The following is a 22,868-nucleotide window of genomic DNA, read 5'->3' on the forward strand; positions in this document are numbered from 1 at the left end:
CTTACCACTCCCAACTCAGTTGTCCACAAACCCCAATCTTTGACAATTTTGACAACTTTAGCAACACCTGACAACCTAGCAACATTCAATAACATTTCTGCTCATGACAACATTTGACAACACTAGCCAATTGACAACTTTGATCTTGATACGACCTATCCCTAACAAACTGGACTAATCTCCTCTCACTAAAAGGCTAAAGAGTAAGAAACTGATGCCAAGCTAAGACAACTAACTAAAAAAAACCCTAAGCCTAAAGCAAAAAGTGGGGGTCCCCATTTGCAATGGGGCAATGTGTGAATACGTCACAACATCTAGTGCCACCTCGAATAAATGTTCTTGAACATTTCAAAGATAAAGACTCAATCCAAACCTGGAACCTTCAAAAAATTCAACCCAACCTATCAAATAGCTAGGAAACATACTCAAAAGGGAAGAAGGATCCCAAATTGGATCAAGGCACTTAGTCTTTGATTACCTACATGTGTGCAAATGTATTTCATTCCAACTCACAAGGCCATTGTAACCCTTGGAATCCATCGTGACTAGCTATGTGAGCAATCCTAACTTCAAAAGCATCCTAGATAGAGCCTCGCTACCAGCGAGCATCCATAGCCCCAACGAGGTTATCATTGTAATCTCATGGAGATTGCTCCACTTCCAATAAATCTTCTTTTAGTATTGTTGTGACATGTTCACACATCGCCCCATTGCAAATGGGGACCCCCTAGTTTTATGGCCCTCTCGGTCTTTTGGTTTTGGTTTGTTGGGTCTTTTTGTGGCAGACTCTTCAGTAACTTTCTATTTTTAGAAATTTAATATTTTTTAGGGATTTCACTGCCTCCCGGATTGGTCTAATTTTGCCAAAAAATCAAACTTCCTATTTTTAGCAGTTTCTATTTTTAGTATGTGCTTTCCTGACCTATTTTGCCCTAATCTTAACATTTCGAAACACTTACTATTTTGGGAAAGTCTATTTTGGCAAGTTCTTCACAGGCAAACACTGAAGACTAAACAATCCTAAAGAATTGTCTAATCCAAAAAGTCAAAAAAGCAAGCTAGGTGATCAAAAAATTGGCTAAGTATGAACGCCCATTCTAAAAGTGGAAAGCATGGATAATCTTCTTAGTCTGGCTTCTTGAATCTGGAAAATGGTCTGAAATTGACCTAAGTATGGATGAAAACCAAGCGGAAATCCTTGCCAAGGCAAAGTGGCATTCCAAAGTGGCGGCGCCAAATCAAAGGTCTTGGAGGAATTTTCCTCCAAGACATATTTTCCAAGGCATAGTGGTTTTGGCACCCAAGAGAGGGCACGAGCACTAGAGAGGAGTGGTGAAGGAATTTTCCTCCACCCCCATTTTTCCTTCACATTGCCAAAATAGCGCCCAAGGTCGTAGTGGCGCGCTAAAACTTGGTGGAGGAATTTTCCTCCACACCACAAATTCCATGCCCTAGGTGTTTTGGCACCCAATCAAAGAGTAGAGCACTAGACAAAGGGGGTCAAGGATTTTTCCTCCCCAAACATTTTTCCGCCATCATGATGTTTTGGCGCCCAAGTCAGGCATGGAGCGCTGGATAAGGGAAGTCAAGGAAAATCAAAGAAAAAGCAAAATTTCCTCCACATGATGAATTCCATGCTCAAGGTCAATTGAAGATGAAAAAATTCAAGGCATGAAATTTCACCCAAGTCAAGTGATAGGCACTAAAATGAAGAGGTCGTGGAAAAAACAACAAAATTGATGAAAAATTCCTCAAAGACATCAAATTCATCCCCAGGTCAAGGAAAGAAAGTTGAATTCCAAGGCGCCATGGAAAAGTGTAAAAATGAAAAAAACTCTACCTTACATGGAATCAGCGCCCAAGACAGTTGTAGAGCACTAAATGAAGGTATCAAGGAAAAACATGAAAAGGTGAAATTTCCTTCAAAATATGGATTCCACGCCCAAGACAAAGATTGAAAAAAAATTCCAAGGCAAAGAAAACTGAGGAGCAAGGAAGAAATTGAGAGAAGGAAAATCCCCTCAAGGAAGAATTCAAAATTCCCCTCCCAGGCATGGAAATTCGCCAAAGAATAAAGAAATTTCAAGACGAGAAGAAACAAGTGAGAAGTTTTCTCTAACCTGAATCCTGGAGCTAAAAATGGAAAAATTCCTAAAAAATAGTAAGGCAAAAATTTGACTAAGTGATGAAAATTCCTTCCTTCACGACAAAATTCTTGGAAAAGGTGAAAATTTGGCTAAATGTTGGAAATTCCTTCCTTCAAGACAGAATTCCAAGAAATGTGAAAAATTAACTAAGTGTTGGAAATTCCTTCCTTCAAGACGGAATTCCAAGCAAGGAAGAAATCACACCCGAGGATGAATTGAAGATAAAATTTCTAAGGCGAGGAAGAAATCAAGGATGAACTGAACAAGAAATTTCCCCCCAGGTAAAATTTTGAAAAATCTATTTTCGAGCATCAAAAATCATTTGAATTTCAAAATGTTGATGGATTTGGATTTGTTTGTGAGAGGATTTTCTCTCTCCTGGACCCTGGAACTCTATTTTTGGAAAGTTCCTAAAAAATAGGAAATGTGCATAATTGATGGAAAATCTTCCCCAAGGCAAGGAAAGTTCAAAAGCTTCAAGAAAATTCTTCATGAATCAAATTTTCTCTCTCCAACAATTCCAAATGTGCCAAAGTGGATATATGACGACGAGGTCCACTTGCATGGCGAGGATCTATTGAATGCATGGCAATATGGTGGCGCATTCATTGCTGGAATATTTGACCAAATGGTGACCCAGTCAATACATGTTGAATTATGAAGCATCTTTTGCATGCCGTCGCCACAATTATGATTTTGTGGCAGATTCCTTTTGCATGTTGCCATCGCATGGGAGAAATGATGAGCATTTATGTTTGCATGAATGCTTTTATTGTGCATGGGGAATATTCATTGTATGTTGGGTGAATTTGATGTAAGTGGTACATTTAATGCACCAACGAATGCCATTTTGGGCATGTTTGAATTAATTGCATATGGGCTTAATGGGTATTTATTGTAGATTCCCACCTTGTTGCATCATGTGTGGGGAATTTATTAGAGGAGAACCCTAATTAGGATTTTGCATGTAGCCAAGGCATGGAGCCTATATAAAGGGGTGACCCTCCTCATTTGTAAAGGCAGGGAGATTTGTATGAAATTGTTGCGATAAGTTTTTTGAGATAATAACAGTGAAACATTGTTCTCTGATGGTGTCCACTTAAGTTATTTTTTCAAGACTTGCATAGTTTCACCTTCCTCACTTAGAATAGGAGTAGTATAGTGCTTTGATTTCAATGGAGAATGTAATGGTGTTTGATGAATTTCCATGGTTCATACTTTTTGCATCTTGTTGATTATAAGTTGAAGAGTAAAGTTAGCCTGAGCCACCAAATTCATTCCAAGTTCGATTATGAATAGTCGTTTGGATTGTGTCGTGTTAGGTATCCAAATGCACTTTCCCAATGTGAAAATCCTTCAACATCCTCAAAAGATTGCACCGGTTCTTGCAAAGTTGTAGTTAAACTTGGTGAAGCAGAGCTTGGTTTATTTGGAATTTGTCCACCAAAGCACTATGCATTGATATCACCACCCTTAGGAGTAGATTTAGATCCTTCTAACCCTTTCCCCTTTATTTTCAGTTCATTTCAGTTTCAGTTGATTTCGAAGCAGAAGCATCGCAAAAATTGCTATATTCAATGATGGAGTTCTAGTCACAGCAAAGAAGTGAAAGAACAATCCAAACATAAGTCCCCTTGGATTACCAGCATATCACATCAAGCCAACTAAGTCTGTCCATTGCGGATAGGAACCTTGGAGTCGATTGTTTGAACTTATTGCAATCTTAGCATACAATCGCACTTTGATCAAGAGAGAGTAAAGTGACCGTTGGTAACTTTATTATGTGTTCGACGCTGTCATAAAAAACACGTCAACAAGTACCTATAGAGATGTCCACACTCCCAAAGCCAAGTATTTTGATATTTCTTTACATTTCATTTTTTCTTTTCTCTTGAATTTTTCTTTTCTTTCTTTTGATATACCTTTCCTTTTTCACATATTTTCCACACTTTGGCTCATAAGCAATGAAGCTCACATGGGTTTGAGAATTACAATGGCTCAGATTGACTCACAAATCAATGGCCAACAAGCATACCTAACCCCAAAAAAATTGTTGTACCAAGGTATCGTACCCATGTACCCATACGATTCAGCAACTTGGCCTTAGAGAATTTGATTAAATAACTGGGTAAGATTCTCAACCCAAGTGATGTTAATTCTTCTGCCCAAATGTAGGGATATCTGTATGCCTGCAAAAGTTGGAAAGTACTCTTAGCAAATTCAATAGAAAGTAACAGGTGTTGAAGTAGATGGCATGGAATGTAAATCATGGGTGAGATGGAGAATAAGCTTGTTAAGGCATTGTTGTGACGTTTTCACACATCGCCCCATTGCAAATGGGGACCCATGTTTTTTGCTTTTTAGGGTTTGTTCTTTAGGTTTTTTAGGGTTTTGTTAGCTAGCCTTTGCATTTTGAACGTTGCCCAGGGGATCACATGGATAAGCAAGTCCGACTTGAGTGAGGTCCTGATCCTGAAATTTGGCTAAGTCTGGAATGTCCTGATCCTGAATTTGACTAAGTCTGGAAACTGAAAAAAACCTCCAAAAACTAGATTTTGCAATATAACTCCTGGAGGTCTGAAACCACTCTCAAACATCCTGAAAGTATATATGGAATATAACTTAAAGTCTCTTATACTTAAATGTTATATTCCATTAAAATTGTCCTGATAGAGAGTTCGAAAAGTCAAATTTCGCTCCTCTCCCTCTCCAAGGGACCAGAGCGAAAATACTTATTTGAGCTATTCCTGGCCGTGTTTGGACAAATTGAGACATCAAAGGCATGGTGAAGGACGAAATGAGCATGATAGAGCATCCAGACTTGATCAAAAACAATGAAATGATGAAGTTTTTGCCTAGAGGGTCAAATTCGCTCCTATCCCTCACTGAAGGACCAGAGCGAAATTCTTCATAAGGTACGATCTGGGCAAAGATCAAGCAAGTTTTATGTTTGAAGGCAAGAAAGGAGATGAATTGAACCCATTGAAGACAAATTGAAGATTATCAAACGTCAACAAGGGACCCAAATGCCCAAGTTCGCTCCTGTCCCTCTCCAAGGGATCAGAGCGATTTTTGTCTAAGACAAATTTCTTGCCAAGTTACAATGAATTCCAAGGCATGGATGAATGAAAGGGGACATTACGAGACCGTTGAAGATAAATTTGGAAGCTGGCGAAGTGTGATGGAGACTACAAGTACAAATTCGCTCCTGTCCCTCTCCAAGGGACCAGGGCGATATCTTAGTTATGTTGCCTTTTCCTCAAATTCAAACCACTCCAAGTCAAGGAGAGAGGTGGCAAGGACATTTCGAAGCGTCTCAATCAAGCACAAAGTTACAAGGATTTGCACTTAAAAACCTAGGTTCGCTCCTGTCCCTCTCCAAGGGACCAGAGCGAAATCCTCATGAAGCTCTAAATTTTGAAAGTTTATCAAACATCAAGTATCCAAGGGGATCAAAGGGACTTCATTCTACGCGATGAAAGTGATGGCAAGTTGATGGAAGCAAGGACAAGCCCAAAAACTTGAAGTTCGCTCCTGTCCCTCTCCAAGGGACCAGAGCGATATTAATCATATTGGCTAAATCTCTCAAAAATCACGTTAAGTCAAGGTTTTTGCGGATCACACAAGGTCTAAGGCATCATAACAAGGTGATATGCAAAGGGGTTGAACGTTAAACAATCATCAAATCGAACAAAGAGGCTATATCGCTCCTGTCCCTCTCCAAGGGACCAGAGCGATTTGCATGGGGTCCTTCATTTTCCTTCAAATGCATGTCAAGGCAAGTTCACACAAGATCAAGGATGTCTTTTGAAAGGTAATGGACGAAGAATTGGTACCAAGAACGAAGAATGTCAAGTAAAAACGTAGGGATCGCTCCTGTTCCTCTCCAAGGGACCAGGGCGATATCACACCTAAAGGACATTTGTTTGCAGGACAAGTCGCTCAAGTTTAAAAATCCTAGCGAACATGCCAAATCCAACGTGGAGATAGAGATTTTGGATGTAAAAAATGCAAGAATCAAGACCAACATGATGGATCGCTCCTGTCCCTCAGTCAGGGACTAGGGCGATGAGGTACGTATCTTTCATCTTCAAAATTTGGCGTTCAAACAAGTTTTTTTGAATTTATTTTAAATGCTAAAATTTGATATGTTTTGAAAATTCAATTTAATGGCATTTAAATATTGCGCTTGATATTATTAATTATTTTTTGCCTTGTGAAAATCGAATTTGATTAAATTAATTTAGAACGATGGCATTTAATAATTAATAATTAATTAATAAAAAAAAAAATCAAAGGGAGCGCTTGGTTTATAAAAGTCGGCCTTGTTATTTATCAAAAAATCATTTAAATTGCTTTATTTCACAAAAGTCGGCCTTAGGGTGAATGGTGAAAAGCGCCTATAAAGGGGAGGTGAAAATCATTATTTTCACATTATCATTTTCATCTCATATGCGATCAAAGTAAGAAGTGTGAATTGATATCCAAGGTGGAGCGAATTTCATTCCAAGCAAGGTGGTGCGAACTTAAAGTTTTCATTTGAGCGAATTTGCCAAGGCTTGAAGATCACGTCAAAAAACTTGAAAGGTGGCGAAATTGCTATTTTGAAGGGAGATCACGTTGAAGACCATCTTATTTCAAATTTTGCCTAGGCAAATTCCTTGTTTTGCATTCTAGAGTTAGCTCTCAACTGAGGTATGGCGATATGGATTTATTGTTTTGATTTTGAACGTTGATCGTCATAGCTTAAATTTTGAAATTTTGAAATTTTGAATTCATAGCTCAATAATCTTTTTTAGGAAATGATTAATAAAAGACTTATCATTAAGTTTCCTAAAATTTGCTCTCTAATTTATGTTATGTATTGCAAAATCATGTTACTAATTTTGAAATGTTGTGTAGGCATCAAATGGAGATCTCTTCAAGGAAAATCAAGCCGGATCCAAGACGGTCTTCCCCAGGACGGTCTTCGCCAAGACGATCAAGTAAGGACATGGGCAACCTCTTTCAATCCAACGTTCCAAGGCGAGGTACATCATCATCCTGCACATCAAGGACACATGGAGTTAGAACAAAGGGCTCGTTGAAGAAGTAAATAGTTCCAAATGAATTAATTAAAGCAAGCTTCTCAACAACATCAAGTTGAATATCTACCAAGTTACAAGTGTCAAATGAGGTGGCATCCTAGTCATCACGTCTCCAATCAGTGAGGTCCACCTCAGCATGTCCAGATTCAATGTACTTAACTCATGGAAGTTGGCACAAACTCCGATGTACCTACCCCCGGCTATCCATTGGTCGATTTTTCTATAGAGGACATGTGTCCAAGCAATACAATTATTTCATTGGTCAAGCATTAAATGTTATGTAATGGTTGTAACAAACCCTAATTAGGGTTTTCATTGTTGAATCTTGGCCATTGATCTTGAATTGATCTAAGCCATCAAATTGTATTGTGGGCACTATATAAGCCTAGGCATTTCATTTGTAAAGGCTAATTAGCATTAAGCTAGAGATAGTATGTAAATAGTTGGAAGAGTTAGAATATAGTTGATAGAATAGCAATTAGAGTAGAATAGGAGGACAAGGCAAGAAATTGTTGCCATTGATTGTAAACAAACTCCATTTTCATTGAAGTAATGGTGAAGTGTGTTGTTTCTTGCAATTTGCATGGTTTCTTGTTGAGTCTTCAATCCTAGATGGTAGATGATTAGATGAATGGAGGAAATGTGATTAATTGATGGTGGAATTCGTATATCCATACTACTAGCAGTTTGTTGATTGCAAACTCGCCTTGTGTAGTCAACTGGAATCGTTCAGCTTAAGCTCAATTTCAATTTGTCGCCTCTTCATTGATATGCATCAACTTGGATGGTATCTATGCCTGCGGTGATGATTTGAACATCATAAAGCTTCCCTTAGAAGATCGCACTAGCCTTGTGTAGATGTTCCATTGATGTCAAAACAAGATCTAGTTAGAGTTTCATCAAAAATCAAGTCATTGCTCCTACATTCTTAGTATTAGGATTAGATCCTCTCTTCGCCCTTATCTTTTTTTTCATTTTTCAAATCCAAGTTAGTAAGAGCCTGTGTCCAGCAAAGCAGATCGGAAGTTCAATCATCACATGTAAGTCCCCTTGTGATCCCAGCAAATCACATCATACCACTGAAGCTTGTCCACACGTAGAGACCCTACTAAAAGAACCTTGGAGTCTACCTAACTGATCCTTTACGCGAATCTTCAGCAGTTAGAGACTATTTTCTCAAGAGAGGATAAGATGCCTATTGGTATTTTATTCTGTGTATGATGGTGTACAAAATACACGTCAACAGGCATGCAGGACATTAGAACCAAGACAGCTGCAATTATGGAAGCCTGTTTGAAGGGCATATTTGGTGGCACTTTGTTACAACTTATGAAAAAGGATTGAAATTTACAATAAATAACAACCAAGTAAAAACTGAAACACTCATTCAGGAAGCTTGTGGAGCCCTCAACAACAAAGGGACACATCATCAACAACCTACTTTCTCTACCAAGGTAACTGGTGTAGTGGTGGATTCATGAATAACAAACCTGGTCATCAACAACCTACTTTCTCTACCAAGGTAACTAGTGTAGTGGTGGATTCATGAATAACAAACCTAGTCAATAGCCTAGTACCAAATTTCTAGTCAGTTCTGTATATAATTTTATTGGCTTAAAAGTAATGTATATGATGAAATCTGGATAGTAGGACCTATTGTGACGTTTTCACACATCGCCCCATTACAAATGGGTACCCCCTCTTGTTTGCTTTTTAGGTTAGGGTTTTGGCGTCTTAGCTTTTTTGTCTCCAGTCTCTAAGCCTCAGAAATGAGTCGGGGTTTCAAAATTTGAGTCACCAAAGTCGATAAAGTGAAGGAATGGTTGAAAGCGTGTTTTGATGCTACAAATGTGTCCGAATAGGTCGAAGGAGTAGAATCACAATTTCTCAGGGTCAATTCTGACTTCCTATTTTTAGGAAATTCTACTTTTTTGTTTTTTTCTAAATTTAGAAAGTTTTGTTTTTGGCATTTCGGGGGCAATATGGGAACCTGCTTTTTTTGGGATCACAGGTTGTCTTTAGGTCAAGAAAAGAGTCAAGTCAAGAAAGATCATTCAAAAGTTAAAACAAATCAAGTGTGAAATAGCTTTCAAATCTAGAGGAAAATTTCTAAAAAGCTAATTGAAGATCACCAAAATTTGACTAAGTTTGGAACTCAAACTAAGAAATTCCTTGTTCAAATCATGAAGGTCACCTGGAAAGAGGAAAATTTTCAATTAAAGATCAAAGCATAGTGAAAATTTCTCAAGACATCATGAAGTCCGCCATGTCATGATGAAATTTTCCTTGGCATCAAGCATGTTGGAAAACTTCCTCAACATGGTGCAAAGTCCACCTTGGGTAGCATGAATCTTCCTTGTGAGCATGCAAAGTCCGCCCAAAGGAGTGGATAAGAAGATGATTATGTGTCGGCATTTTGAAAGGACGGGGTCAGAAATTTTGGTTAAATATGGCTACATGATGAAGGTTTGCTATCAAGGGGCCAAGTCCACCTAGGAACACGACAAAGTCCCTTGGGCCATGATGAAGTTCACCTAGGGAGGTTGGAAAAGTTCCTTGTTAACATGTCAAAGTCCGCCTAGACACATGAGAAAATCTGCCTTGTGCTCACACGAAGTCTGCCCAAGCATACATCAAAAGATCCCTATGAGCATGTCAAGTCCACCTAGGCATGAGAAAATCTTCCTTGTGCTACCATGAAGTTCGTCTAGGGAAGGGTGGAGTTCAACATCAAAGCCGCCCAAGGTGAAGAAGAGAAGTTTTGGCTAAATGACTTGGCATGGTGAAAAGATTTCCAAACCACATGACAATTCTGCCCTAGGAAAGGGTAATAAAAGTGTGTAAGTGTTGGCACTTGGAAGAGGGAAAAGTCAAAAATATCAGTCAAGTATGGCAACATCATAAAAATCCCCTATCAAGAGGCAAAGTCCACCCTAGGGAGAGGCATCACTTCCTTGAAGAAACATCAAATCCACCCTAGCAAGCATCAAAATTCCTAATCCAAGTTAAGGTCCGCCCAAGGAGGTTGGCAATATTCCTTGTTAACGTGGCAAGTTCGCCTAGGGAGGTTGGCAATATTCCTTGTCAACATTGCAAAGTTCGCCCCTCCCCTTGGTAATCTTCCTTGCCACATCCCCTAGTCCGCCCTACCTCATGGGAAAAGTTCCCTAAGCTATCATGAAGTCCGGCCTTGGTGGACACGAATGAAGTCTCAATAAAGCAAAAAGGATTGGCTTAAGGTAAAGGAAAGTTTGAAAACTTGGGCAAAGTGGTGAATTAAAACAAGAAAAGTCAAAGATGAAATCAAAAATTCACCAAGTGTTGGAAATTAAAACAAGGAAAAAGAAATAAAGCACAAGGAGAAATTCGCCCAAGTTAAGGAGAAGAATTTGAAAAGTTTTGAGCAAAATTGGAAGTGAAAAGGTTAAAACAAAAAAAAGATGAAACACAAAAAAGAATTCGCCCAAGTCAAGTGTGGAAATGTGGCGAAGAGATTGAAGGAAAAAAACAATTAAAGCAAGAAAAGCAAAGGTTGAAATCCAACGTGAAAAATCGCCTAAGTCATAGAGTTTGAAATTTTGGCAAAATGAAGAAGGGAATTAAAGCAAGAATTCAAAGTCTGGAAATAAAACAATTAAAACAATGTGAAGTTCAAGAAAGGCTTCTAGAAGGAAGCAAAATTGCCAATAAGTTTTAAACCAGAAAAACAAAAACAAAAAAAACAAGAGGGAAAGTTCAATTTAAGGGGTAAAACATGACCGGATTCATTCTCATTAAAACTCATTAAAACACAAAAAAAACAAGGCAAGAGGAGTTTGAATTCCCTATAAACATAGGCAATGGCAAACTCATTATTCACAACTTGCTTTTCATGCTTAGGAATTCGAACTCTTCCAAGCATCTCTTTGAAAGCTTCTAGGTGAATTTGAAGTGAAATAGCAGGTTCAAAATAATTTTAAGAAATTAGGCATTTGAAGGCAAGTTGGAAGCAATTCTTTCGAAGAATTTCTTCAAGATTTTCAGGTTCATAAACTTTTCTAAGGCAGATTTTCAGGATTTCAGCCCTTCAAAGTTCATTCTCTCAGTCTGAATTTCTATTTCTCAGACTTGCACACGGACTTTCTTCACAAATTTTTCAAATTTCATCAAAGAACCATATTGCTTTTTTTGTGCTTTTTCAATGTTGAAGTCAGAAATTTCGTAAATCAGACTCAATCTCACAATTTCAAGAATTTTCAAAGTCTGATTTTGGTTGTTAGAATGTTTCAAAGTCTGATTTTAATTCCTAAGATTCATAATCAGACTTAATTCCATAATTCACAAAGTTTTTCTAACTCTGACTTTTCATTTTCAGATTTAACTTAGTTTGATTTTGGGTTTGATTTTACGAATTTATGAGAAAATCAAAGTTATCTTTCAAAATTTGTCAAGTAAACATCAAGCCTATTTTTCTAACTTACTAAGTTTTCATGATTTTCAGCCAATAGATCATAGAAGTCAACGCAAGGAGAAATTTCTCGAAAAGTGCAGATGAAGTTCAACAACAAAGGAACCAGTTGGAAAGATGATTCCACACCACGTGGAAGGACAACATTCACACTTCAAGTTGGAATCCAAGGATGAAAGGAACAAAGGAGGACGTGCACTCCGTCAAGAAGATTAAGTCATACAAGGATGAAAGGCTCTACATCAACCTTGGATTTCTTTTGGAAATCCAAAATCAAAAGAAAGAACTTGCCAATATGGAGGATCGTTCAAGAAGCACAAGATCAAAGTGAAGATGAGGATTAGTTCGAACATAAAGAAAACTTCTTCATGATGGGGAATCAAATTTGCAAGGCAAGTTGAGGTGGCATCCTAGTCATCAATCAACCAATCCAAGGGTTCCAAGTCAGACATGTCCAGGTGCAATGAACCAGACTCAACAAGTGGAAGATATTAAATGGCTCCTATTTTCTCATTGGTTATTGAAAATATTGCAAATTTCTCATTGGCCAAAAGGAGTTTTTTTGCAATTAACCCTAATTAAGGTTTTATCTATTAATCTTGGTCGTTGATCTTGGATCAATCTAGGCCATTGCTTTGTAATGGGGTGCCTACGTAAACCACCCTCCTCTCATTTGTAAAGGGAGAGATTTATGAGAAATTGTTGTACTGATACTTCTTAAGTGCTAAGACATAATTTGTTGTTCAAAATGTTGGTGAATCTTGTCTACTTTTGCAAGTTAACATGGTTTATTGGCTCTCAATAAAATTGCTCAATGTGGAATAATGTGTTCATACTTTTGATAATTGGATGATTTTCAATTATTGTGCAAAGTTAGCCTGAACCAGTAAATGAAGTTTAACTTCTATTGCTTTATTCATTGTTCAAAATGTTGGTGAATATGAGGGATATGAAAATCTTTTGAATTCCTTTGAAGATAGCACCTTTCTTGTGTAGTTGTTAAATTTGGTGAAACGGTTTTAATTCCACTTTTGCAATTTCCGTCTCCAGAGTTCATAGGATTAGACTAAGATTAGAAGTAGGTTCCTAAACCCTCATCCTTTTACCTTTTTTTTCAAGTCTTAGTAAAAGTGGGACTGAAAAGGAACTCATTGCAAAATCATTCAAAAAAAAAAAAAAAGTTACAAGAATCAGCAATTAACATAATCATTTGATTGATTCACTCCTCAAACAATTGTGTAAGTCCCCCTTGAGATTACCAGCATATCACAACGAACCAACTAAGACTATCCGCATGAATCTAGAACCTTGGAGTCGTCTTTATGATTACACAGTCCATCTGTTTAGCACATAGAAGATTTTGATCAAGAGATAATAGGATATCTTTGGGTATTTTATTCTAAGTAGCGCATGCATAAAAAACACACCAACAAGACCCTACCACAACAAAGTAGGTTGCTACTAACATCTCTTGCAATTACTGATTCTCCAGTTTTAACAAACATGTGGCCTTGCATCTTTTTGGCTTTGCCCTTTTGACCAGTTAGTATTCTGACTTCTATGGGTTAATTCACATGTTTCTATTAAGCCATCTAATCATAGTTTTTTGAAGAAGAATCACAAAACCCTTATGTACAGGAGAATATATTATCCTTAGTTAAAAGCATGCTTTTTGGTGGTATAATGATGGGACCTCTCACAGAAGAAATGCTATAAAATGATGGAACTAGATACACTCCTTGATGGAAAAAAAAATCTTGCTTAACAAATAAAAACCTTCATCACAATAAAATGACTAATTCTGCCACAAAATACAGAGTAAAAAACCCTCAGCAGGCAATCAAATTATTTGTTAAGGACTTCTGAACATGAGCATCATATTACATCATTAATCTCTTTACTTTTCACTTGCTTTACTTATTTATATTGCAACAGACCACTCCTTGCACTCCCAAAGTATGATTCTCTTGAATATTTATGTTGCATGACAGATATAAAATTACATATGAATATCTACTCAGAACTGTGTTTATTAAAGGGACCAATTATTCATTTTTTACTCGTAAGATTTAAATTATCATGTACCCATATACAATCATTATTTGTTTCCACATGTATATGTATTAAAACCCTTCCATAAAGTGGTATAAGGATATTAAAAAAAGTCCTAAATTTACCAACAACAAAAATAAAGATCCCACTGACAGAAAAGTACCTTGATCCCTGCTTCATTGCATACATCACAGAATGGAACTTCAAAATCCTTGAATAAGCTGCGTAATTCAAGGAATGCACGAACTCCCAGTCCAATTTTACCCTCTTCAGTAGTACAGAGCCATCGGTTTCTCAAGAGGTCTTCTAGGGTTTTCTCCTTCTGAGCCATGGAAAATTGCTTAAATACCGATGGTATCTGACTGACTTCAACCTGTGATTCTGACCTAGCCTGCATTGGAACCGAGAAACACCAAAAACTCTAGGACTTCGTCACAATAATAAAATCCAGGTATGTTGTATCCTTGTTTGCATAATGCACAAAAGTAGAGTAAGCATCAATCAAATTCAAATGAAGATAACAACCATCTAATGGAACATCTTCTGATCCCAGAGACTCCTAATTGAAGTCAAGGTTATTTTTTATCTTAAATTGCTCAGTGAACTACATGTATAGTTTATCTAAATAAACAATTTCCATAGTCCCTCTTATTTCTCTATTTTTAGCCAATTAGTTAAGTCTTTCAAAAACTTCAAAAGTACATTTGCTAAAAAAAAATTCCAGCTAAATACTAGCCAAATTTTTATATAATTAGATTTATCATAGCTAACACGTTACAAAAGTTCTATTATTAACAGTAAATTCCATATGATTCCTTAAATATCAACCTATAATATTGATAACTTGTGGAAAACCTACTATCCCTTTAATTTTTTCCTGTTAGTACAAAAGTTTGGCTATACATTCATCTGATGGGAAAAATATCAGCTACATTTCTTGCCCAGTTAAAAAAATTTGATCGAAACATTGATGTCATATCAGATTTTAAACTTACCTGAGTTTCAAGGCGAATATTCAATGCTTCAATATTTGAAATCTGCCCTTTGCCTGACTGATCTTGAAGAATTGCTTCCATCTGCTCAGCATAGCCAAAGAACTCACGCAATGAATATAACAGAGAGACTTGACAGGAGCATATTTAACAGTTATTCCACAATTCTTAAAGTCAAAGTTCAAACTGATAAACCATGCATCCTCTTTCACCCAATACCCAGCACATTTTTCAAATAAAAAGCAATAAATCATTCTCTTACCACAGCCTTGAAGAAAGCAATTTGAGGAAGGGAATACTGGGTCCCCAATTTGGCCTGCTCATCAGCTACCTTGTTGATCACCCCATAATACACGTGACTATCATACTGGTTTGTGCTGGCCCGGACCTCAAATTGCAGAAAGGCAAGCTCCTTGTTAATGTTTCCAATGTATTCATGAAAGTCCCTTTCTCTAGAAACTGCTGAATATACAATCCCAATAAAAGTTTCAATTCTTCATTTATACAACCTTGTATCAAAACCATCAAAGAGGATGTAACGTCCCCAATTTTTAAGTGACAATTAATTAAATTGATTTTTATTAAAACGTCAAAATAATAAAAGATACATTCAAAGAATGACTTAATATTAATTGATTTAATTAAATAATAATAAGTTAATAAAATATTATTAATGAAATAAAGATCTCCAAATGTGGTCGGCCTAATATTCTAGAAGCTTCTTGGAGTTCATTATAAGTTGACTGGAGGGAATAAGTAAGGCATGCTGCAATTTGATAAAAGGTGTTATGATTTCTGGAGATGAAAACCTTCAGGAGTTAGATAAAAAGGGCTGGACGAAACCCTAGTTCTTCCAAAAGGGTGGATTTGTGACGGAGTCTACATTTGTGACAAATTTGTGAAGTCTTCTTTCAAAGACAAATTTGCAGATAAGTTTGATTAAAAAGATATTTACAGATGTTGAGGATTTATTGAATTTCTATTGCATTTGGTGAAACACATTTCTGTCATCCTCCTTAGCTCGATTAATATATAACAGCTGCTTTCAACATTAGCGATTTGATATCCTTGAGCCATAGGTTTATTTATTTCGCATAAAAAGGAAATTAGGGATATGGCTCAATATTACTAAACCCAGTATTCATCTTTATCAGGCTTATTCAATGATTGGTGTATGTAATCTTTATTAACAATATTGCCATGGAAATATTTTTCTCCACCAAAGGTTTATTTACTAAGTGAGTCAGCGTGAAGAAAGATATGCAAGCCAATTCAATAAAGGGAAAATATTAATCATGGGCTATTGTATAGGCGGAAGGCCTTTGAGGCCGTGAATATATTTCTGGAGACAAGCTTATGACTGTGGCAAATATTAATGAAGTTTATATTGTGGGTGTTAGTAAAAGGAAGCCATTTCATTAAGAGGGAAGAATATTAAGGTTCCAAGAATCAAAGATTTATTATTGCTGCACATGATATTTTTCTAAGGATGCCAAAGGAATGTTATTCAAATATTAGCAAGGGTGATATGATTATATCGGCTGAATATAGTTTCCATGCATGAGCAATACTAGCTTAAGTGTAAGTCTGAATTAAAGAGCTTAGCCAATCTGGGTTCATGAATCGTAGCCGTGTATCATTTCCAGGCATGCTATTTTAAGCAGAATAATGGCTATCTCAATGTGGGGATAGGAAGGTGAAAAGGCATTACGGGAGCTGTTCATTTCTCAGAGTGGGACGGATTTGGGAAGGCAATCTAGGGTGCATATCTTAACATAGGAACTAAAGTTAGATTTCAGTGTGAATAAATATCGATATTGCTGAAGCGCTTCACAATGCTGAGCATAGATTTGTCCTCCAGTTGCCAAAGGCATAGTCTCTTTTCGGTACACGGGGCTGAGAAATTCTGAAGCTAAGACTGATTCTGAGTTGTTAGATCAAAGGTTAGATCTTTCATTAAATTCTAGTTGTCATTTCCATTAATAATTTCTGCAGCTACATATTATATTCTTGGACTCTTTATGTCTGCTTCTGGTTTCACTGTTTTCTCATTGATGTGATAAGCCATTATCATACATGTAAACTGTTTATGAAAGATCTTTGGAAATATATTACAAAGTTGGCTAAAAATCAGTAAGAGGTATCTTTCAGTGATATGAAAGCCAAAATCCTGCCAGCCTGTGGGATGTTGAAGTTGTTTACAGAAATGGAGGAAAAGGAGATGCTAAAGATGATTACAAAATGGAAGAAATGGATAACGAAATTGCAGCTTCTACAATTGCCAGATGGTATAAGAGATATCAAAGGATAAAGGATCTATTAACATTTCAAGAATATCATAGTCTGTCAAGACTTACTATACTTGTGAATGAGGAGGTTATCAAAAAAAATTATGAATACTTAAGTGAACCTAAGGAGGTCAAAGCTACCAAATCTTTTGATCTATACTACGTAAGAAAAAGGAAGGAGGAATGGGATCCTGAATCAGGAATTCAATCAGAGTCAAAAGAAGATCAAATTGTGCCTCATCAAGAGGGAGTTGATGCTTGTGGAGAAACTAAAATGAATGAGAAAAGTAAAGAGCTGAAGCCCAAAAAAAACTCAGAAGTTACCATTGAAGAAAGGATAGAAAAGAAAGAAGAATCAATTGCTTCTGATCTGCAGCTTACAAATGATCATGGGAAAGACAACAACCAGTCATATGAGGATATGATCAAGCAAGAATCAATTATTGCACCCACAAGTGCAGAGCACTCGAGTCTTTATGGCAACCACAAAGCTGAAGAAAATGCTTTCACGGAGTTGGCTAAACCAGCATTGATTAATCAGTTATGTGGAGGTATGAATCCTACTAATGTTCCATTGCATGAGTCCACTTTACATCTTATTGGTATGGAACCATTTGTGTTTCGGATAGTTTGGTTATTGATGATGATGTTCATACATATGAAAGCAATACAAAAATTTGGTCATGTAGTGAGATTGATTTCCCTCGTTTCATTCACCTGATTGCATTGGAAAAATAGTTGTATTGTCTTAAAGAGCTGATTGTAGAGACTAAAAGATTGCCTAACAAGAAGATCCTACAATTTGATAATGTGTGGTTTGTTATGGATACCTCACCATGAAGTTCGATGGAGGCAAAAAAACATAACAGCTAAGGAAGTGCAGGTATGGATCAGCTTTATGACAGCTAAGGCAGCTAGGAGAACATGTGACTTTCAGCTAGACATACCCCATAGACCAGCACTTATGAAGAAGCAACATATTGTGAAAGAAGATGCAATAAAGGACAACAGAGACACTTTGAAGAAGCATGAACGTGTTCCTCATTTTCTGAGTTTGACAAGCAGCCCATTATTATCAAATGAGCCTTACATGGGGGACACTCAAGAGGAGATAGATAAGTATGATGTAAAAAAGAGACATTCAGATTGCTCACTATCTGATTTTGCATCAGCAGTTAAAGAAGAGCATGAGGTAATTGTTTCTACTCATGGTTGTGTTGGTAATCCTTTAATTGAGCATGATATTGACCTACTCTCAAAACGTGAGTTATGTGGAAGAGATGTTGTGAAGGAAGCTGTGTTAGAATGGCACGATTATGAACATTTGTTTGAAAATGTTAGAGCTCAAGAGTCGCATCATTTGGAAGGTCCATTAAGGTTAAATGAAGACATGATCATTGCATCTCTAACTCACATTGATGATACTCATAAGATAATGGCAGATTATTTGCAAAAGGCTCAAGGGAGACACAAAGACTTTTAAGGAGGACTATCTCTTGCAAACTTACGGGTACTTAGAGAAGCATAAGAATCCTAAGCTTAAAACATATTAATCTAGATTGCAAAGAGGAATATCGCACCAAATGGCTGATAGTGTCAATCCTTGTTTTATTGCAAGCCTAATTATTTAAAAGATCAAAATGATTTGCTAACCAGTATTCTAGTCAAGAATTCGCCATATGCAAATATCTGGTATAAGCAAGAGACCAATAATATTATCTGGATTATTGAACTCCATAATATATCTGTACTGATAAAGATGCTTTAATTTCTTGACAGCTGGTTGTCCATCAAGTGAGTACCATTCTCCCATTATTCTGGTATCTGAATGTTCAATATTTCAATATACCATTCTAGCTGACTACTAGTGAAATGTACACATAGATTGAGAATGTGTAATAAAGTGTTTTTCTCAATAACAGCCTTGAAAACTGTTAACTGAGATAGTAATATCTTGCAAAAAGGACTGAAAATATTTAAAAGGTTTGGCAGACTATGTAGACCATAGGGAAAATTCCTTGTAATGTCTCTACATCGGAGGATGATATGGGCTTCTTTATATTGTCTTACCAGATGTTTTAACACAACCAGTTGTCCTTTTGTCAAGAATGGAGATAGAACATGAATATGCTTCCTCTCTGGGATTGTCTAGATATCTCCCCATCCATCATTTTGAAATATAGGAGACAGATTATGAAAGAAATACTCTTCCAAGATGTTTCTCTGGCATTCTTCTGGAAGCTCTTTGATTCTTTGTATGGCTGAAGCTTGTGGATCCTTAGACTCTGTATTAAAATCTGAATCCAACCTTTTGATCATATGAACACAATTTATGCTATGAGGAAGATGGATAAATTTTATCTCCTTATCGCTGAGGATTACCCCACTGTGATAAAAAGAAAAAGACTAAAATTGACTCAAAAAGTCCAAACCTAAGAAGATATCAATGTTTATATCATCATTTTGCCAAAACAAGCAAAGACAACTAAGATCCCCTAGGTTTACAGGAATGTCACAGGCTTTTTCTTTCACAGTTTTCATGAATCCCAGTCCCTTAATTAACATCTCCTGAGATTTCCAATAAATAGAAGGCAGGACATGACTCTTAGCAATGCTAATTTTTGACCCTGTATCTGTAAGAGCAGAAATCATTTGACTCAAGCATTCTAATTTAACATTAATTATTGGCTTCTTTGGAATATCATGACATGTTGCATGATTTGGATTGAACTGGATATGGGGTTGATCACATAATGCAAGACTTGGAATAGACTATTGTCATGATGCAAAACACAGAGTGGACTGATTAGAGGATCCAGTTATATTTTCAACTTGTGGTATTGTTGACGTGTATTTTGTACACTGCCTAACACAGAATAAAATACCCAAGGGTACCTTATCCTCTCTTGAATAAAGTTTCCGAATGCTGAAGATATCGTGAAAAGGATCAATCGGAGAAACTTCAAGGTTCTTGTATGTAGGATCTCTACGTGTGGATAAGCTCTCTATGGTATGATGTGATTTGCTGGAATCACAAGGGGACTTACATTTGATGATTGAACTTCTTATCTGCTTTGAATATTGCTGGAGCACAGGATCTTACTGCCTTAGATTTGAAAAAATGGAAAAAAGATGAGGGCGAAGAGAGGATCTAATCCTAATACTAAGAATGTAGGAGCAATGATTGATCTTTGATGAAACTCTAACTAGGTCTTGTTTTGACATCGCAGGACCATCTCCACAAGGCTAGTGCGATCTTCGAAGGGAAGCTTTATGATGTTCAAATCATCACTGCAGGCATAGACACCATCAAGTTGATGCATATCAATGAAGAAGCGACAAATTGAAATTGAGCTTAAGCTGAACGATTCCAGTTGACTACACAAGGCAAGTCTGCAATCAACAAACTGCTAGTAGTATGGATATACGAATTCCATCATCAATCAATCACATTTCTTCCATTCATCTAATCATCTACCATCTAGGATTGAAGACTCAACAAGAAACCATGCATATTGCAAGAAACGACACACTTCACCATTACTTCAATGAAAATGGAGTTTGTTTACAATCAATGGCAACAATTTCTTGCCTTGTCCTCCTATTCTACTCTAATTGCTATTCTATCAACTTCTAACTACTCTCTATCTACTAACTGCTTTCAACTATTTCTATATTATCTCTCTAACTGCCTTTACAAAATGAAATGCCAGGGCTTATATAGTGCCCTCAATACAATTCGATGGCTTAGATCAATTCGAGATTAATGGCCAAGATTCAACAATGAAAACCCTAATTAGGGTTTGTTACAACCATTACATAACATTTAATGCTTGACCAATGATAAAATTGTATTGCTTGGACACATGTCCTCTCTAGAAAAATCGACCAATGGATAGCCGGGTAGGTACATCGGAGTTTGTGCCACCTTCCATGAGTTAGGTACATCGAATCTGGACATGCTGAGGTGGACCACACTGACTGGAGAAGTGATGACTAGGATGCCACCTCATTTGACACTTGGAACTTGGTAGATATTCAACTTGATGTTGTTGAGAAGCTAGCTTTAATTAATTTTTTTTTTGGAACTATTTGCTTCTTCAATGAACCCTTTGCTTTGACTTCTTGTGTCCTTGATTTGCAGGATGATGATGTACCTCGCCTTGGAACGCTGGATTGGAAGAGGTCGCCCTTGTTGATGTTTGATCGAAGAAAGCCATCCTTGATGATGCTAGGCTGGAGGAGGTCGCCCTTGTCCTTGCTTGATCGTCCTTGATGAGAACCTTCCGACTTGTAAATCCTTCGAGCTTGGGAGTCACCATCTTGATACCTACACAACATTTCAAAATTAGTAATATATTTTGCAACGTGAAATATAGACTAGAAAGAGGATTTAAGTTTTAAATTAGGAAACCTCATGATAAATCTTTGAATTGTCATTTCCTAAATTTACTAAGCCACTTGAGATTGAAAATTCAAAATTCAAAATTGAGACTAGGAGAATCTCGCCATACCTCCACTTGGGAATTAACTCTAAGAAAAGATGCAAAATTAAGCAAGTTTGCTAGGCAAAATGTGGATCGAAGTCTTCAAAATGTGCTTCTTCTATCAACTTCACCACTTCTAGCCTTCAACTCGCACTCCTTCTTGGACCAGATTTCGCACTCCTTTATTGCTCCTTCAAAATCGCACTTGGACAAATGATTGAAAGATGGATTAACATGCTCAACACACCCCTCCTATATAGGCGCTTATCTTGATAATTGCCCCTAGGCCGACTTGGAAAATAGGCCCCAAAAACAAATAAAATTTAATAAAAGAGGGGGCCGACCTTGCAAAATAATACCCCAAGCGCTCCCTTTTTAAAATTTAATTTAATAATAATTAATTAAATGCCTTTGTAATTAAAAACTTCGATTTTTTAAAGGCTTTAAATTAATTATAATGTCCATGCGCTATTTTTAAAAACCAACTTAATTAAATCTTTCACATTTTTATCGAATTTGGCATTTTAATGTAATTCGAAAATATTGGCGCCTAAGCATGGGAGGAATAAGGGATACTAACCACATCGCTCTGGTCCCTGGGAAAGGGACAGGAGCGCTCCTTCATTTTGGCCTTGTTTTTCTTGTTTTTCATGTTCAGAGTCTTGTCTTAGACGTCCAAAATAGCATTTTAATTGAGAATCTTGAACTTAATTCGTCCCTTTTGTGGAAGGAGTGAGCTTTAAAGTACTTTCGCCCTGGTCCCTTGGTGAGGGACAAGAGCGAACTTGCCTTTTTCCTTGGGTCTTTGTCTCTTTAATCACCAATTTATATCGCAAGGCAAGTAACAATGTTATCCATTCATTCCATGCATACTTTACTCATCCTTTACAATGCAAGTTTGATATTTGAGTGAATATCGCCCTGGTCCCTTGGTGAGGGACAGGAGCGAACCTTTGTTCCTTGTGCTCATCCTTGTTTATATCAACTTGCAACTGTCTTCATGGTGTAAAATGATGTTCCTTACTCCCTTTTGAACACTTGAAATGTGAGTGGCAACTTAAATTTGGACACACTTGAACATTTCGCTCTGGTCCCTGGGAGAGGGACAGGAGCGAACTTGGGCATTTCCATCACCTTTGCGGTCTTTGATACTTTACTTTCTCTCCGAGGCGTTCCAAACATCATTGCCCCTTTGTGTCTTAGCTTGGAATGATTTAAGCTTGGAGGGAATATTAAATAACCTTGAGTTCGCCCTGGTCCTTGGCTGAGGGACAGGAGCGAACTTTCACTTGTAGGCTCAATCATGCTTTGCTAACTTTTAAAACCATCTTCAATGGATCCACTATGCTCCCCTTCACTCATCCTTGA

General features: G+C 37.1%; 1 protein-coding gene across 3 annotated transcripts in view; it reads right to left on the reverse strand.

Annotated features, from left to right (window-relative positions):
* LOC131070124 (uncharacterized) overlaps window positions 1-22,868 on the reverse strand; it is a 90,855-nt gene that overhangs the window by 61,188 nt on the left and 6,799 nt on the right. For 2 of the 3 annotated variants that reach the window (XM_058005648.2, XM_058005646.2), the window contains exons 3-5: window positions 14,988-15,187; window positions 14,729-14,809; window positions 13,897-14,124 (exon numbers count right to left, since the gene is read on the reverse strand). In XM_058005648.2, coding sequence (XP_057861631.2) covers window positions 13,897-14,124; window positions 14,729-14,809; window positions 14,988-15,187 — 509 coding nt within the window. The remainder of the gene's footprint in view (window positions 1-13,896; window positions 14,125-14,728; window positions 14,810-14,987; window positions 15,188-22,868) is intronic. The other variant, XM_058005647.2, reaches the window with a different exon arrangement.

This window comes from Cryptomeria japonica, chromosome 1, assembly GCF_030272615.1.
Source record: "Cryptomeria japonica chromosome 1, Sugi_1.0, whole genome shotgun sequence".
In the NCBI taxonomy this organism is placed as follows: domain Eukaryota; kingdom Viridiplantae; phylum Streptophyta; class Pinopsida; order Cupressales; family Cupressaceae; genus Cryptomeria; species Cryptomeria japonica.